The 17242-nt window shown below is 40.2% G+C and overlaps 2 protein-coding genes across 4 annotated transcripts; both read right to left on the bottom strand.

Moving 5' to 3' along the window:
• Positions 1 to 44: 44 nt before the first annotated feature.
• Positions 45 to 5044, bottom strand: LOC307036274 (SUZ RNA-binding domain-containing-like). Its single transcript, XM_079676422.1, has 3 exons — positions 2663 to 5044; positions 1343 to 1392; positions 45 to 1022 (listed from the first exon to the last, which is right to left on the bottom strand). The coding sequence occupies exons 1-3, from the start codon at positions 2705 to 2707 to the stop codon at positions 749 to 751; spliced, it is 369 nt and encodes a 122-aa protein (XP_079532548.1). The 5' UTR covers positions 2708 to 5044; the 3' UTR covers positions 45 to 748.
• A 147-nt stretch (positions 5045 to 5191) lies between these two features.
• LOC307036275 (small integral membrane protein 1-like) lies at positions 5192 to 7415 on the bottom strand. Of its 3 annotated transcripts, none has more exons than XM_079676423.1 (3): positions 7263 to 7415; positions 6122 to 6340; positions 5192 to 5398 (listed from the first exon to the last, which is right to left on the bottom strand). In XM_079676423.1, exons 2-3 carry the CDS (start codon positions 6223 to 6225, stop codon positions 5275 to 5277), a joined length of 228 nt encoding a protein of 75 aa, XP_079532549.1. In that variant the 5' UTR covers positions 6226 to 6340; positions 7263 to 7415; the 3' UTR covers positions 5192 to 5274. The 3 variants fall into 3 exon arrangements, with proteins under 3 accessions (XP_079532549.1, XP_079532550.1, XP_079532551.1); XM_079676424.1 differs by having other exon boundaries at positions 6122 to 6323; positions 7263 to 7414; XM_079676425.1 differs by lacking the exon at positions 7263 to 7415 and adding an exon at positions 6591 to 7219 and having other exon boundaries at positions 6122 to 6323.
• Positions 7416 to 17242: the final 9827 nt, after the last annotated feature.

Here is a 17242-nt window from a genome sequence, read left to right as displayed (position 1 = left end):
GGGGTCTAAGCCAAACTATATCCGGTCACAGAGATCTGCTATTTTAAAGTAAAGTCAACACATATAGACCCTAAATATAGTCTATATTAAGAACGAGAAAAGTCTTAACATATATATCGTTTTTTGTAAACATATGACAAATGTGTGAGGGTGATGACGTCAGAGCATCGTCCTATGCCCCGGACAGCCCGGCCCAATTTAACCCCTGGGTATTTGTGAGGGAGCTCCTATATGGCATTACCCCGCTGAAGCTCACCAAAGTTTAATATATTTCAAAGTTTTGTCAATTGTTTTGTTTATTGGTCAAATACTGGTTTCTAATGGTTTCTGAGGAGTTTTACTGGAATGAAGGAGCACAGAGTACAGAAGCAACAAAGCAGCATACTGCATTAAACCTGACCTTCACAGAGAGGTTGAATTTCATGTGGAAAGGAGGCTTCAGTAGTCTGTCTGCACTCTGTTTAGTTGTGCTGTCTTACACTCAATATAGTAAATGTGAGGTAAAGTGTGTCGCCAATGTAACCGGTTAGAACTCAAAGTTGCGATGAGGTCTTAAAAATGTATGGAAAGGGTATTAAAAAGCTATTAAATTTGACTTCAGGATTCCTGCATATACCCTGATTACTGAAATCAAGGTGGATGGATGGGTGGACTTCAAAATAACACCTTTTCATGAACTGCCTGTTAACAAAATAGTCAAGCAAACAAGTCTTTAGCATAAAGATACTGTTAAAAGGTTTGTGGAATATTACTTGTCAGTGTTGGGTTTGTCCTGAGGCGTCTCCTCTGGGCAGGCGCTGCCCAGTATTCTCTTCCTGGCCTCGGCGTATTCTGCCTCGCGCTGAGCCAGAGACTTGACCTGTGGGGTAGGCCGGTTCTGATTCGAGGGCGATCCGAACGACCCGTTACTTGTAGGCCGCTTCAAAATGCGTATCTGAGGAGGGGGGGCTGCTGGGAGGGAGTTGTCCTGTATCACCATGGTTGTTTTCAGCGGAGATCGCAAAGAGTTATTACTGGTCTCCCTGGAAGCAGACACAGGACACCCACATTAATGATATGAGACACAGGAAAAAGACATGAAGAGAGAAGGCAGGGCTAGCTGATAATAGCTTAGACGCTACATGCATGAACAAAAGCCTTTAAGTTAGAAGTTTGAATTACTGATTGCGTGTTGCCCTGTATTATAACAATTTCTGAAGAGTGGCTCTTGATAATCAGTAAAACTTCTGAAGTATGTTAAGACGAGTACAGAGAAACTGGATAGTTTTGATTGTAAATCAAAGCAATCATTAAAAAAATTCACATATTTGAGCCATGTTTCTTATACTTGCTAAGGCCTTACCTTTCTTTCGGGCTGATCCTTAGCTTCTCTTCTAACCGTTTTTCCATTTCCTGTGGGGACAAAACATCACAAACATGTATTCATGAAAACAAACATGGTCCAACTAATTTGAGGGTAGAAGTGAAAAGTGAGGCAGGTAGTGAGCAAGTCAGTGAGTGGATGGAAAGCAAGATTACGTTACAAGCTATTTATACATGTAAGCATTGCTTCCAAGTCATAACAGAAAGTGAACTAGCTGACATTATCCCGCCTGATGTTGGCAGTAAGAAAAATATGAATTTAGGGTTTGATTAGGTGCATTATATACTGTAAAGAAAACACATAGCGATGAAGTTTGAAAGCTGTTTAACTTTAATTTGATGTGCTGCTGGCTTCTTCTTAGAGCCACGTTCTTGACGTCACGAGCTATCGACAGTCTGCCAAACTAGACTAGAAAAGCTAATTTTAGCGACATGTTACCAACCTGCCAGTTTGGAGACATAACTAGCTCGTCCTGGGCCAATACTTAACAACATGGCTGAAATATTATCCCACAACAACGTGGCCTTGTTAAACCACCAAACTATTTAGTCAATCGAAGGTTTAAGTATGTTATTGATAGTGTGCTATAAGACGGCTAAATTAACGTTTTGTACACATTTAAATAATCTGTTAGTCAACCGGCCTTGCTAAAAGCACATATTCTCACTTTGACAGTAACGTTTCGAACAACCTAAATGATTCACAACGCTGCGAGTCGTCGTCCACAGAATGATACTCGTTACTGAGATGAATCAGTATTAGGCTTATTAGTAATACATGTTGTTTATCACATTAAATATGAGACATAGTGTGTCGCGGACGGGTCTTGGGCTAGGTGTGTTCATTTTCCAATGAGTAAACTAATATTCAATCACACATTTCTCATGTTAGCCATGCAATACATAGCAAGCTTAGCATTAGCCGACGTCAACCGAGGCATTTCAACAGAAACTCTAGTTATGTTGCGCTTCGTGTAACTATATTGGTTAGCTCGTCGCCATTAGCCAATTATCAGGCATATAGAATTACTTTCATAAGAAATTGTTTTACTAGCGAGCGTCACTTGGCTAGTTAGTTTGCTAAGTCCATGTTAAGCCTGCCTCGCTCGATAGCTACTTGACGTTAGCTCGCCAAGTTTCTAAAAGCTAACACTAGCATTAGCCACATTGTTGGCCCGTGGGAGTCGTTCACATAAAACACCGTTATGGGAACTTTTAAAAGCAAACCTGTGAATATAAAGACGCAAAAAAAACGATTTTCGCGTATCGGTGAAGGTATGTTAAGCCATTCATTATTTACCCCACGATCAGCAGCTTCCTCCCAACTTTCGTCGACCTCATCCATGTTTCATTTTGCTCAGACACGCTGTGGAGCTGGCCGTCCTGCGCTCCTCAGATCCGCCTCTCCACCGGCCCGCTTTGACATCACACTGACGGGTTTCCCCTGCGCATGATACCCCTCTATACATGCAGGAGTGGGCGAGAAATGTCTAACCACAGTAGTCAGAGAACATACGTTTTTAAGAAAGTGAACTGTGCGAAGAACTTTTGCCTTCTCTTTTTCTTCCCTCATTTTCAATGTCAATCATTTAAACGCTTCAACTTGAATTAGTTACATTCAAATGTAATGTAGCAGTTTGTTATAATCTTCTTCTAACAATTCATTTGTATCAACTTTTTTTTGTTTGTGGCACACATAACAAGCAGAGGCATTTTTATATTAGGAAATTATCATGAACCTCCTGAATTTCATTAAAAAAAAAAGTAATATCATCATGGAAAATATCCTATACTGTGCTATTCACTAACATTTCCTGCCAATGCACATACGAAAATCCAACTCTTTTATAGTTCAATACAAAACAGCTCTAAATCCTTTATGATTTTGTGACTGTTAATTTCCTTTTAAAATATAACTATTTCCAAGAAGAAGACAGTTTTATATTTGTGGTCGAATTAGTAGGTTGTTTTATCAGCACTAAAAATATCATTTTAAAAAATGTTGATCATGTAAACATACATAAGCTTCCACAATCAATAAAGTTCTATCTTATCTTATAACATCATACAAATATTCTAAACTCGTCTGTGGTTTGTGTATAATAATGAAAACTTTACTAATTGAACAACAGCGTGCCTTTTATTCTATTTATTGGACTTTGTACATTGACTGACTGGTAAGACATAAATGTTTTTTTATTGCTACTGGAATTATATTTGCTTCCCCTCTTTATCAAATTGTGTTCTCAGATAAGAGAGGCTTTTTAAACACTTATAGGAAGTTGTTAGCATGATTTGGAACAGATATCATTGTGGTTATTTGATAAAAATAGAAATTACTTATTGACACCTGATAATGCATTTGTGGTGCTTTAACGTATACATGGCAGCCTATCACACTTTAAGGATCACAAAAAAAACGATCTAGGTCACAAATCTTAACAGCCTGCTGACCTGTAAAGGTGTCATAGACATTCACTTGATGTATGTCTTCTTTTTCACTTGTAAAGCAAGTTCACCGTTTTTCAAGTATGTTCGGACACAATAGTCAGGGGCACATACACTCACTGTGTTTAATCCTCCTTCCCATACTAATCTTATACAATTCCTTCCTAAGGCTCTTTGAACGTGACTCAAAGTATTTGTGCTTGAATGTTACGTAGTGATGTCACTTTGTTAAGGAAGTAAACAAATCTAGGCATTTCAGGCAGGGGGGGAGAGCATGTGGGAGAGAACCCCATCCTTCTGGAGGGAATTTAGGGATTTTAGCCTTTTTTACTATTTACATCCACAAAAACGTATATAACACTCAGGAAATACAGGAAATCCAAAACCCCAAAAAGCATATAGGGCCTCGTTTTAAATTTAAGTGAAACGTTTTGAACGCATATTTTAATATACTAGGTCTAGACTCTTGTCTAAATACTCTATGGACATGTACATTAAAGATTATTAACCCAGCTTTACTGCTCCAATGGTGCTGTGGAAATTATCTCAGAAGGTCAATAGTCTATTACAGTGAACATTTTAGGCAATTATTATATGTTCTTTGTAACATGTGTTATGAAGACCCTGGTGAAGGCCACCAGCAAAACATATTCTTAAACCTGACTTGAAATTGAAACCTCCAGTTTAGGTTTCAAGTAGGCACAGACACCTGCTCTGAACATGTAGTCCCATGTTCACAGTGACAGAATACATATCCTCATAGCTAAACCATGTGCAAAGACATGCACATTCTGTTCAATTAGGTGGTATTTATTTGGAAATCCAGAAGTTAGTTTGCATTTGAGAGCAAATCCATTTAAAAGATGTCCAATCAATAGTTTAATTTTTTTTTTTTGTAACAATATTATTTATAAAGCTCCACATTTTATCTAAATAAAGTCTGGGATTTAGTCGTTGTTTCACCTGCATTGGTTATAGCTGCTCAATTAAACTACACAGTTCTTAAAAAATGTATCATCAGTCACCTGTGCAGAAGATTACCTTTTTCTGAAAAATAATTTAAAGACACTGGGAGTTCAATACCACAGATGTCTTGTCTTTTGGCCGGATCATTAGACCATTCTAGAAACTGGTAACCAAAATGAATTTTAGATTTGGAAAAGAAAAGGAGTGGCTTGGAAATCCTCAGAACTGTAAGGACTTTTGATGCTAAACCAGCTACAACGATTAGCAATTATCATGAAGCAGTTATCCCTATAATAAAACAAAAATAATGTTGAAACTAGTTGTCCTAAAGCCAAAAACATCAGCATAAAACAAGTTAGGGTTAACATGATGCAAGTGAAGTGATGAAAAAGCAACAAAAAGACTTCTGCTCCGATGACTTACACAAACCTTTGGGACTTTTATTCCAAAAACTTTTTTTAAATGTTGTAGTTTATCCAAAATCATAATGATCCACCATCAGCACCTATGGACGTAGTATCCTGTTACGTATCCTATAATGTAGATGGACACCAATGCAGTCAAAGCTCCGGCCGTCTTCACTGCTACTCCAGAGCTGCCGTTACACACACTGCTGTAGATCCTGTGAAAGTATAAGATAGGGAGGCAGAGTCAGGGTTAACAGCTTTTAGTTGAATGTTGTGACTCATCATTACCTGTTTTTCAACACATTGTCACTTCATTTTGACTATAAGGTTTTGGAAAACCTATTACTAAATATTTCAATTTGTGTCAAGTTAAAATGTAATGTAATTATCCTTAATTATGTAATTAAGGGTTTTCCCTTTGATGTAGTGCTATATATAAGTTGTTATGCTTCTATACTACGTCCGTAATATAGTGACATCACTATGTAACACGTCACTTCTATTGGCTAGCGCCCCAACACATTGTACGTGAAAGGCTAAGGGCGGGACATCTCTAAGCGTTTGGCCAATCACAACAAAGCCGGCCAGCTAACCAATCAGAGCAGACTGGGCTCTGGTTTCAGCAGAGGGTGAAAAGAGGTGCAGCAGCAGGTAGTTTGAGAAAAATAAAGAGCTTTTTTAACATTAAAGCATGAAAACATGTCACAAAAGAGGCTCAATTCTCAAAACCAATATGAACATGAAGATGATAGGGCCCGTTTAATGGTTAACTTTGTATTTTGTGACATGAAATACAATCGCATAAAAATAATTCCATTCATGCCAGTATTATGCTTTTGTCTCATCAACATTCATACTTTTAAACTAGTTTTTGTTTCCTTGTGGCAGCAGAAAATCCTTAGCAATATGAACATTTTACATTATTGCCTGTGTCTCACCTCTGTGAAGTAGTCTGTGATGATGCATTTACGTTCATGTTGATGTTGTCCTCGTTCCAGCGGTCATACTGCACACTGCCCGCGCTGGTAGTGTTAGGGTCCATGAGGGAATAGCTTCTTCCTCTCCTCAGAGGTTTCTCTACCTGCTGCCTAGAGTCACTGATAGACCAGATACAAGGATCTCTCAGAGTCGCTGCTTAGCCTGGACACACACAATGTCTATTAAGTACAAATGTTAGGTTGAACATGGAATTATTGTGTAGTAATGATTGGCATACATCAAAATTACCGTACTGCAGGCAATTTATCAAATAAAAGCTTTAAGAACCTTCATGCACAATGCACTTTAAATGAAGTCTAACCATATTTTACAAAATATGACATTTAAAATTAGTTTAGGTGTCCATTTTCATTGGCACTTTTGACAGCGTCAAACCACCATGCCATGCTGATAATGCGTTTACATTACCAGGATTTGCGAACTGAGTTGTGCCGAATCGCTCTAAATTATAACTGAATCTCTGAAACTAAACTTTCTTTCCTGTGTCCCTGTTTGTTCTTTTAGATATCTGCTTTATTTTCACAATTTCACGTTCGTTTTCTGCTGTATCAGAAGTCACGTCAAGTTACAGCTGATGAAATCGCAGCATTACACGGTTTGCCACTTCACAATAAAAGCATTTAAATAACAAATAACGATGGACCTTTATTGTGAAGAATTGACGGGAATGTTTTTATCACCAATTTAGCGGAGCTGTTTTTTGCGTCAATAAAAAACTGCGTGCTTTAAACCAGTAGAAAGATTAGCAGCAGTACTAATGTTGGACTTTTCTTTTGAAACTGTGTTTTTTACAGTGTTTTAGATCTGATAATTTAACCAATAGTCACAGCCGTTCTGTGGAACCATGGACCCCTTCAAAACCGGGAAGCCCTGTTGTTAAAGAAATGCTAGCTGCGTGCTATATGGAAAAACTCCACATGTCAGTCAACTATTTCGAGAGTTTGATCAACTCTGGAGCGTAATCTGATGACATGACTGAAGTAATCAGAGTCAAAAGCAGTGATTTAATTTGATTATTTTCACCCTAATCAGAATTCACTTTACATTCCCCATATTCAAATAAACTGAATGAGTGCTCACCTGTATGGATCTGACACACTTTACAATCTGCCAACACAGCTCAGTTGCGCACGTTTAAAGACTGAGAGAGCCCTGCCTCCTGCTTGTTATGAGACCTTGGTCATAGTTCATGTGTCGACTGAGGTCAGCCTGTCATAAATCCATTCGTTGTACTCCAGCTTATTTTATATGACTCTTGGTGATAAGGGTCACTTTAAGCTTGTCTCTGGTTTCATCACATCTTGTGCAGATAGTGGACTGCAAAGTCCACCAGCAATTTACTTGTTTATTACCTAGTAATCAGGTGTTGGCTTACTGACCTTTACACGTCACATGAGGCACATATTAAACAGGGGAACAGCCAGATGACTTGTTTTATTTTTGTATGATAACAACCATAGTATTTGCATATTGGAATAACTTTGTTTTGGTCTGGTTGTTTTTATAACTCATGAGACAACCATTACTTTTATTAACATCAGCAACTTTTGGTAGATAAGAATTGATCAATGGTGTTGAGGACTAATTTTGTTGTGTTGGTGTGACGTCATAGTCTCAATTGTATGGTTTTACCTATAGTTTCAAGATGATCTGAGTCCTATTTAAGATGCTGGCAGAGTTCATAGCTTCTAACTGCCTACATACAAACGCCAATCATGCTTGCTCCAGCATAGCTCCAAGCTAAATGGACCTAGAGCCCAATAATGTTACCAGCCACGTATATTAACGGCAGCTTCCTCTTACTGATCTGTTACACTTGCGGCTGCAAATTAACTTTACATTTAAATGAACAAATTAAGAGACGTATACAATCATTTGTAACCTAAAGGCACCTTAACAGATGTTGTACACACCAGGCTTACCTTTAAAAGGACAATCCTAGTTGAAGTATACAAGTAATGACGACTATTTATACTTTCAAATGCAGATTAAACATTTATTGCAGAATTCAAACCGGTAACACTACGTTTTATAATTAGTTTGGTTTCTCAGATATATTGATGAGTAAAAGCATAATGTAGCCAGATAAAAAGAGCTTGAACAGCTCAGTGACCGTGTTGAAGGAGAGGGAGAGAGAGTGCCAGGCCTACCAATTCTCCCTTGACTGGTGAACTGAAGAGCTGGTATAGAAATCCTGTGATTTAATCCAAAATCCACAAACTGAAATTGTAAGCCAAAACTAGTTGGTAGTGGGATTCATAGACTTCTCTTTATCTCCATGAATGTGTGTGCATTGCAGACACTTTTGTGTGTGCGCCGATAGTGCTTTCTAAGCATTTTCCTTTTCCAAGGATATTTACCAAACCTCACAGAAAAAACTTCCCGAACCGTCATTTTCCAGTACTCTTCACTCAGTATAGACATAATCACCCTTAAACATCATTATAATCCTATAATCAACGTCTCAAATCAAAAGAGTTATCCTTTATATTTTATTATGTTGGTTTCTAATACAAACATTATCACATTTATTAATTATTACATGCATGCACTCCATTTATACTCAATTTGTTTCTGAGTTTTTTTGGCATTATGCTCTGATGTTTGCATAATAAGCACAGAGAAAATCTAAACTCCATTCACCGAACTTGAAACCATTGAAGTATCCTATGACGAAGGCCGACACCAGTGCAACCAAAGCTCCTGCCACCACTGCTACTTCAGAGCTGCTGTTACACCTTTTTCTGTGGACCATGTGAATGTAACAGAGAGAGAGGCAGAGTCAGGGAAAACAGCATTTAGTCATCTGTTTACTGATAACATGACAAGGTTTCACCACATTGTTAGATTTAGAATTTAAATGTTTACACAAAGCCTATTAGAGCTATTCATTGTTTCAGTGTTTCCCCTATATACAAATAGTGGCGGCGCAGCGCCGCTACTGAAATATGAGCGCCGCTGCTAGGGGGCGCCAGCAAGGTACCAAAAAAAAAAAATATATATTTATTTTACTTTTTTTTCTTTTCTTAAAATAATAATAAGTGGCGACCCTTTTTCATTTTTGATTGTTTGTTATGTGGATTTGTGTTACTGTATGGTGTAAGGTGTATTTTTGCTAAAGACATTGCCACTGTATGTACTAGGCAGGGCCAATTTCTGGCATAATACACAGGCGGTCGCCAAGGGCGCCAGATCTGGGGGGCGCTGCTCTGGGAGGGAAAAAACATTTTTGACCGTTGGCGCTCATCCAAATGTTCGGCCTAGATGTAAAAACATTCATAATTAAGTCAATGTAACACCCTTTTCACCCCGGTTACACGTTTAATTTTTGCTCTGTACGGTGGGCGCTGTAAGTGATGAAAGTGGGGGATGTTGGCTTATCAGGCGCCCGCAGCTCACAGCGAAAGTGCGAGCGTGGTAGCGAGAGAGCGAGCAAGGGAGAGGGCGCACCGGTACCGGCGCTGTTGTTATTAGAATCTGATGCTAGCTGCGCTAACGGATATAAGAAGTAGATGTTTCTACAACCAGGGTGGAGGAGAGCTCTCCTGTCAGACTGAGAGGCTCAGTGAGGTAAAGGACTCTCTGAGTATTTAGATAGTTAATTTTAGTCTAAGTTATCTCAGTGGGTCTCAAACGTTTTGACCACAAATTATGTAAACACATATTTCCAAGGCACTCCTTTATATTTATTAGGATAAATAAAACAGGTTTGAAATCATTCCAATGTATACTATAGGACAGTAAACCAAAAATATAGTTTAAAGTTGGAGAGGTACAAAAAGATGCATAAATAAATAAATGTTAACTAGGTAAAATAAGATATGAATGAACAACAAAAATAAAATAAGCTACATTTATTTGTTATTGGCTATGGTAGATTATTGGTTATATTCACATACTTATTTGATTATTAAAATGTAAACCGATCTTTTTCATATGGGCGTTTTAGAGTTGTACCCCCTAGATCAGGGGCCATACTCACAAAGCATTTTATCTTACCGCTAGGAGTGCTCCTAACTCGCGCTAAAACATTTTACGTAGGAGTTTTTTCTTAAAAGTTATTCACAAAGCCGCTGAGACCTACTCATACTAAGGATAAATCACTAAGAGTGAACTAAGAGTGACGCGCCGTTGCTATGGATGACGTCGATTCTCGTGCATGAGTTTAGAAGCGGTCAGTACGGTGATTGGTTGTTCAGAGTAGGCGGTCTCGGTGAAACTCATCCGCAACATCCCACAAACGAGCCCACTAAATCACAGAAAAACAAGGAAATAGCCTAGGCTAGAAATGTATTCCTATCAAATAGTTATGGACAGTGCAGTTAGCAGAATACACGCATGATGACAAGTTTGTGCAGACCACGATAATGACGTTGTATATGCACGTTAAAGAGAGAGAGCAAACAATACAAATACGTAAATTGCATTAAATCGAGGAGGCAATCAAAAGCACCCTGCAAACTATTATCCAATGAGCATATTTCCAGCACTTAAACACTTTCAATAACAGCCCATACCGCCGTTCAAGTCCCCCTATCATGATGAATGAAAACAATCTTCGTGTTGATGGAATGCACTTTCTTTCTATTGACGAACACGTCCTCATCTTTTGATGGCGCAATTATTTTTATGTGCGTCCCGTCAATAGCACCGACCACACCGGGCATAACTGCATTGCCATGAAGTTGGCTTTGATTCTGTGTAGTTGTTGATTGTCCAAAGGAAACCGGATAAACTGTTGGATGATATGTGGTCTAGAGAGCGCGCTGATGGTTTGGTTTATGGCACAGCTGACTGATGGTTGCGATATTCCTAAATCGTCGGCATTGCAAAGTTGCATTTTCCCTGTTGCTAAATATCGTAGTGTTGCCAAACATTTTATTTCCGGACTAATCGGGTTATTCCTGTTAGTCGGGGATGTTATTGCATCCCGCACTAATTCCACAACAAGTTTGATACCCTCACGATTTAGCCATATATCTCTTGATCAATTCACAGTCTTCCATTGTCTCCAAAACATTTCGTCTCTCAGCCATTTTCAGATTCTTTGTGAATAGGTCTTACTGAGTTAGGAGTCCTCTCGAGGACTTTTAAGCTCTCCCAGACTTAGGTGCTACTTTTAGGCCTAAAATACTTTGTGAATTGCTCTTAGTGAATAAAATTAGGAGTCCTACATTTAAGACTGACACGCCCATTATGCTTAGGAGTTTCTCCTAAATTCGCCAGTTAGGAGCTACTTTTAGCCCTAAAATCCTTTGTGAATACGGCTCCAGGTCTCTAGTAATTGTGTGCTCAAAGTGCACCAGATTGAAGCATTTTACTGTAAAATGTTCAAAAAAAAATCTTCCCGGGGGGTCATACCCCCGGAACCCCCTCGAGGATGTGACGTCCACCCCCCAATTCAAACATGTTTATACAATACTGAATACATTTTCAGTAGCCAGGGCCACTCCCTGGAGGGAACACAGGGATTTTAGCCTTTACCATAAGCCTAAAGAAAACCTCCCAAAAGCATAAAAGTGGTCATTTAAACTTCTTTTTCAGTGCAGTTTTCTATGGACTAGTTTCAGCACCATTATTTAGTGTGTTCATTTGTGAAAATTAGAGTTGTATTTATATTTAAAAAATGTTTTAACATGGTAACACACAGTGTCAGCAAATAGGTAAAAGCCATTGTTCATTGATCATTTTGATCTTGGCAAAAAAAAAACCTGAGAAATGTTTGTTTGATTTGTTTGTTTTTGGCATAGTCTCTATTAACTACTAAACAATGTAACTGGTGTCAGAGGCTAACGTTATAATTTATGACATTTTGTGAATTCAATCACATCAAACTTATAGATCCGGGGCCGTATTCACAAAGCATTTTATCTTACCGCTAGGAGTGCTCCTAACTCGCGCTAAAACATTTTACATAGGAGTTTTTTCTTAAAAGTTATTCACAAAGCCGCTGAGACCTACTCATACTAAGGATAAATCACTAAGAGTGACGCGCCGTTGCTATGGATTACGTTGATTCTCGTGCATGAGTTTAGAAGCGGTCAGTACGGTGATTGGTTGTTCAGAGCAGGCGGTCTCGGTGAAACTCAACCGCAACATCCCACAAACGAGCCCACTAAATCACCGAAAAACAGGGAAATAGCCTAGGCTAGAAATGTATTCCTATCAAATAGTTATGGACAGTGCAGTTAGCAGAATACACGCATGATGACAAGTTTGGGCAGACCACGATAATGACGTTGTATATGCACGTTAAAGAGAGAGAGCAAACAATAAAAATACGTAAATTGCATTAAATCAAGGAGGCAATTAAAAGCACCCTGCAAACTATTATCCAATGAGCATATTTCCAGCACTTAAACACTTTCAATAACAGCCCATACCGCCGTTCAAGTCCCCCTATCATGATTAATGAAAACAATCTTCGTGTTGATGGAATGTACTTTCTTTCTATTGACGAACACGTCCTCATCTTTTGATGGCGCAATTATTTTATGTGCGTCCCGTCAATAGCACCGGGCATACCTGCAATTGCCATGAAGTTGGCTTTGATCCTGTGTAGTTGTTGATTGTCCAAAGGAAACCGGATAAACTGTTGGATGATATGTGGTCTAGAGAGCGCGTTGATGGTTTGGTTTATGGCACGGCTGACTGATGGTTGCGATATTCCTAAATTGTCGGCATTGCAAAGTTGCATTTTCCCTGTTGCTAAATATCGTAGTGTTGCCAAACATTTTATTTCCGGACTAATCGCGTTATTCCTGTTAGTCGGGGATGTTATTGCATCCCGCACTAATTCCACAACAAGTTTGATACCCTCACGATTTAGCCTATATCTCTTGATCAATTCACAGTCTTCCATTGTCTGCAAAACATTTCGTCTCGCAGCCATTTTCAGATTCTTTGTGAATAGGTCTTACTGAGTTAGGAGTCCTCTCGAGGACTTTTAAGCTCTCCTAAACTTAGGTGCTACTTTTAGGCCTAAAATACTTTGTGAATTGCTCTTAGTGAATAAAATTAGGAGTCCTAAATGTAAGACTGACACGCCCATTATTTTTAGGAGTTTCTCCTAAATTCGCCAGTTAGGAGCTACTTTTAGCCCTAAGATCCTTTGTGAATACGGCCCCAGATTTCCTTTATGTCCCAGGATATGGTTTTATCTCGTCAGCATCTCCAACATTTAGCTAGTTTGTTCTTAAAGTTCTTAGCAATATGACAACTTTGTCTTTGTGTGTTTTGGTCTCACCTCTGCACAGTAGACTGTGATGCCGCTACACTCATGTTGTCCTCGTCCCAGCTTCCCACACTGTAAGTGTTGGAGTCCACGTTGGAGCTGTTTTCCTCTTTGTGCTGCCAGGGGTTACTGATCACAATATACTGCATCTCTTGATTTGCTTGCAGTGCACGGCTCAGCCTGGACACATAAGCTGTTTCTTAAGCATACTATTTGTTTTTCCATGATAAAAAATATGACATTAGCACAATGAACGAATGCAATTTGGTTATTGGTTGGTTGACTTTGGCAGTCATGATAGTCAGTGTTCAGCATGTATTTCTTGTCAGTTGCTGTTAAGGGCATGAGGTGGGAGTGGTACTCAGATATTGTACTTAAGTTAAAGTAGAAGTATCAGAGTGTAGGAATACTCTGTTACAAGTGAAAATCCTACAATCAATGAAGTTTGAAAGCTGTTTAACTTTAATTTGATGTGCTGCTGGCTTCTTCTTAGAGCCACGTTCTTGACGTCACGAGCTATCGACAGTCTGCCAAACTAGACTAGAAAAGCTAATTTCCGCGACATGTTACCAACCTGCCAGTTTGGCGACATAACTAGCTCGTCCTGGGCCAATACTTAACAATATGGCTGAAATATTATCCCACAACAACGTGGCCTTGTTAAACCACCAAACTATTTAGTCAATCGAAGGTTTAAGTATGTTATTGATAGTGTGCTATAAGACTGCTAAATTAACGTTTTGTACACATTTAAATAATCTGTTAGTCAACCGGCTTTGCTAAAAGCACATATTCTCACTTTGACAGTAACGTTTCGAACAACCTAAATGATTCACAACGCTGCGAGTCGTCGTCCACAGAATGATACTCGTTACTGAGATTGTTACGGCTGCTGTTTCTGTCTGCTCGTTAATCTGTCTGAGATTGTTTGCAGCTGTGTGCATGTGTGTGATATGTAAATGAGCTGTGTGGTTGCCCCGACGTCATTGGCTGTCATCTCTTGGTCCCGCCCTCGCTGCATCCGAAGAGGTGATTGGATGAGACGTCATCCAATCGAAGTGCACAGCCGGCGCACACCTGCTGGGGAGGAGTACAAAGGCTGGGGACAACTGACACTCTGGAGGCCCTGTTGAGTGGACAGACGCCTCTCGCATTTTGCTCTTCATGCTGTGGTTCATCTTGTGTGTCTATCGCCGTGTGATGTTGTGTGTTAGTAGAGTTTAGAGTAGGTTAGTTAGTGTTTAGAGTATAGTTAGAATTTGTGACTGTTGCCTTTAGTTTAGCTGTGTTTTGTGTAGACTCCCTCGGTTAGTTGTACCACTCTTGAAGTGAGGTTTTGTTTCGTTCTTTATTTAGTGTGATAGTGTTATTTCCCGTATGCGTTTAGACTCCTTTTTTAGAGTCCTCCTTTAGTTGGTTATTTGTCAACCTGTGCCCTTTTGGCTCTTTTATTTGTTTCAGGCTGCTTTCCTGCCATTTTGTTCACCTGTTGTGCATTAAAACAGGTTATAACTTTTACCAATCCCATTCTGGTTGTGTTGCTTTCCTTTGATTCCCCTAGCTCAGAAGGGAACGTAACACATGGGGGCTCGTCCGGGATCAATAACTACTTTCCTGGGGTTATAATTGGTTTGTATAGCTAAAAACAATTTGGTAAGGTTTGTGTGCTGTTTTAGCTGAGTATGGCAACTTTTGATTTGGAGTCGTTTTTGGTCTGTCTTTCTCATGAGCAGTTAGTTCAGTGTCGTAAAAATGACTTATATGAGATAGCGCAACATTTCGGTCTCCCAGTGGCAAAACTCGCTATAGTCCACCGTCTCCTGGTAGTCTAGATTCCCGGGAAGGGAGTAGACTCAAAGTCCGTCTCGCACGGCTAGAGGCAAAAGACAAGGAGCAAGACAGGCAGTATCAGTTTCAGTTGGAGGTAAAGAAAATCGAGGCAGATAAGGAAGTCCAGATCCGGATACGTCAGCTGGAGCTAGACTCCCAACTGCGCGCATCCGGTGCTTTTGACTCTGCCGGAAGAGACTTGTCATCTCCACCTCCTCCACCTGCCTTTGACGTGAGTAACAATATTTCGTTAGTGCCAACATTCCGTGAGACTGAGGTGGATGCCTATTTTAGCGCATTCGAGCGCATTGCTATGGCGTTGCGGTGGCCGGTTGAAGTTTGGGCTCTGATGGTAATGTGCAAATGATATGGAAAAGCTCAGGAAGCAGTTGTGGCTCTCACGTTAGAGGACAGCCTGCAGTATGACTCAGTAAAGGTTGCCATCCTCAGAGTATACGAACTCGTTCCTGAAGCTTACAGACAAAAGTTTAGAGACCTTAGGAAGGATCCTAACCAAACTCATGTGGAGTTTGCCAGAGTAAAAGGGATGTGGGTTGATAAGTGGATTGCCTCATGTAATGCTACGGATTATTATTCTCTGAGAGAATTGATCATGTTGGAGGAGTTTAAGAAGTGTTTGCCTGATCGCATTGCTGAGTACGTGAACGAACAAAGGGTAAACTCTCTCTCTGCTGTTGCTGTGTTAGCCGATGAGTATGTGCTGACGCATAAATCTGTGTTTTCCCCTGTTTCTACTGAGAGATCGCGCCGTGTGTCAGCCGCACCATTTACTCAGCCAGCAAATGTGTATAACGTGAGCAGAGAAGAGAGTGTTTTTACTGTCATAAACCTGGACATGTCATTTCCAACTGTGCAGCTCTGAAACGTAAGGAACAGCGGCAGAATATATCCCCGCCTAAAGGCATTGGCCTGTCTACACACGCACGCGCACAGGCAAGTAAACGTGACCCTGATGTTTCATTATCTGATCCTGTGATTGTGCCTGTGCGTTCAGATGAAGCTGTGTCCGAGGAGAAGCCAGAAATTGTGGCTCCTCCTCGTGAGGATGTCGCGAGACCGGCGCAACACGCCAGCTCAGACAAGCCTCTAGACTTCTCGACACTCCCGGTAACCCGAGAGCGTCAGCTAGGTTATCGAGTCCTGGTGTTGGTGTTAGCTCTACAACATCTTAAGATTCATGTTGGACCCAGCCTTTGGCCAATTGTGATGTTTAGCTGTTACGATCCCTTTATATTCTGCCCTAGCCTGTCCACGCACAATCAGCGTCTCATGCAATGGGCTCTGATTGTGCGGCACTACAACAGTAGACACCCGTCATTAAAGGGCTCAGAGAATGTGTTGGCCGATGCTCTGTCCAGGTTGGGTTTGTGATGTTAGTGTGTTAGGTTGAGGTTGTGATGTTAGTGTGTTATTAGTTAGGTTTGTTTAGTGATGTTGGAATGTGTGTTCTTAGGAGTTCGTTAGTGTTAAGTTCACAAAACCTGTGGGTTTGTGTTTTAAGGGGGGGAGTGTTACGGCTGCTGTTTCTGTCTGCTCGTTAATCTGTCTGGGATTGTTTGCAGCCATGTGTGTGATATGTAAATGAGCTGTGTGGTTGCCCCAACGTCATTGGCTGTCATCTCCTGGTCCCGCCCTCGCTGCATCCGAAGAGGTGATTGGATGAGACGTCATCCAATCGAAGTGCACAGCCGGCGCACACCTGCTGGGGAGGAGTACAAAGGCTGGGGACAACTGACACTCTGGAGGTCCTGTTGAGTGGACAGACGCCTCTCGCATTTTGCTCTTCATGCTGTGGTTAATCTTGTGTGTCTATCGCCGTGTGATATTGTGTATTAGTAGAGTTTAGAGGAGGTTAGTTAGTGTTTAGAGTATAGTTAGGATTTGTGACTGTTGCCTTTAGTTTAGCTGTGTTTTGTGTAGACTCCCTCGGTTAGTTGTACCACTCTTGAAGTGAGGTTTTGTTTCGTTCTTTATT

Source organism: Notothenia rossii (assembly GCF_949606895.1).
Source record: "Notothenia rossii genome assembly, chromosome: 4".
Lineage (NCBI taxonomy): Eukaryota > Metazoa > Chordata > Actinopteri > Perciformes > Nototheniidae > Notothenia > Notothenia rossii.
This window is presented reverse-complemented; position numbering and strand designations above follow the sequence as displayed.

Excerpts from the sequence above, each read along its gene's own strand:
- LOC307036274 (XM_079676422.1), bottom strand. The coding sequence starts at position 2,707 with ATGGATGAGGTCGACGAAAGTTGGGAGGAAGCTGCTGATCGTGGG. Across the intron at positions 1,393-2,662 it reads AGGAAGCTGCTGATCGTGGG|GAAATGGAAAAACGGTTAGA; the intron begins GTAAATAATGAA and ends TTGTCCCCACAG. Across the intron at positions 1,023-1,342 it reads AGGATCAGCCCGAAAGAAAG|GGAGACCAGTAATAACTCTT; the intron begins GTAAGGCCTTAG and ends GTCTGCTTCCAG.
- LOC307036275 (XM_079676423.1), bottom strand. The coding sequence starts at position 6,225 with ATGGACCCTAACACTACCAGCGCGGGCAGTGTGCAGTATGACCGCTGG. Across the intron at positions 5,399-6,121 it reads TCACAGACTACTTCACAGAG|GATCTACAGCAGTGTGTGTA; the intron begins GTGAGACACAGG and ends ATACTTTCACAG.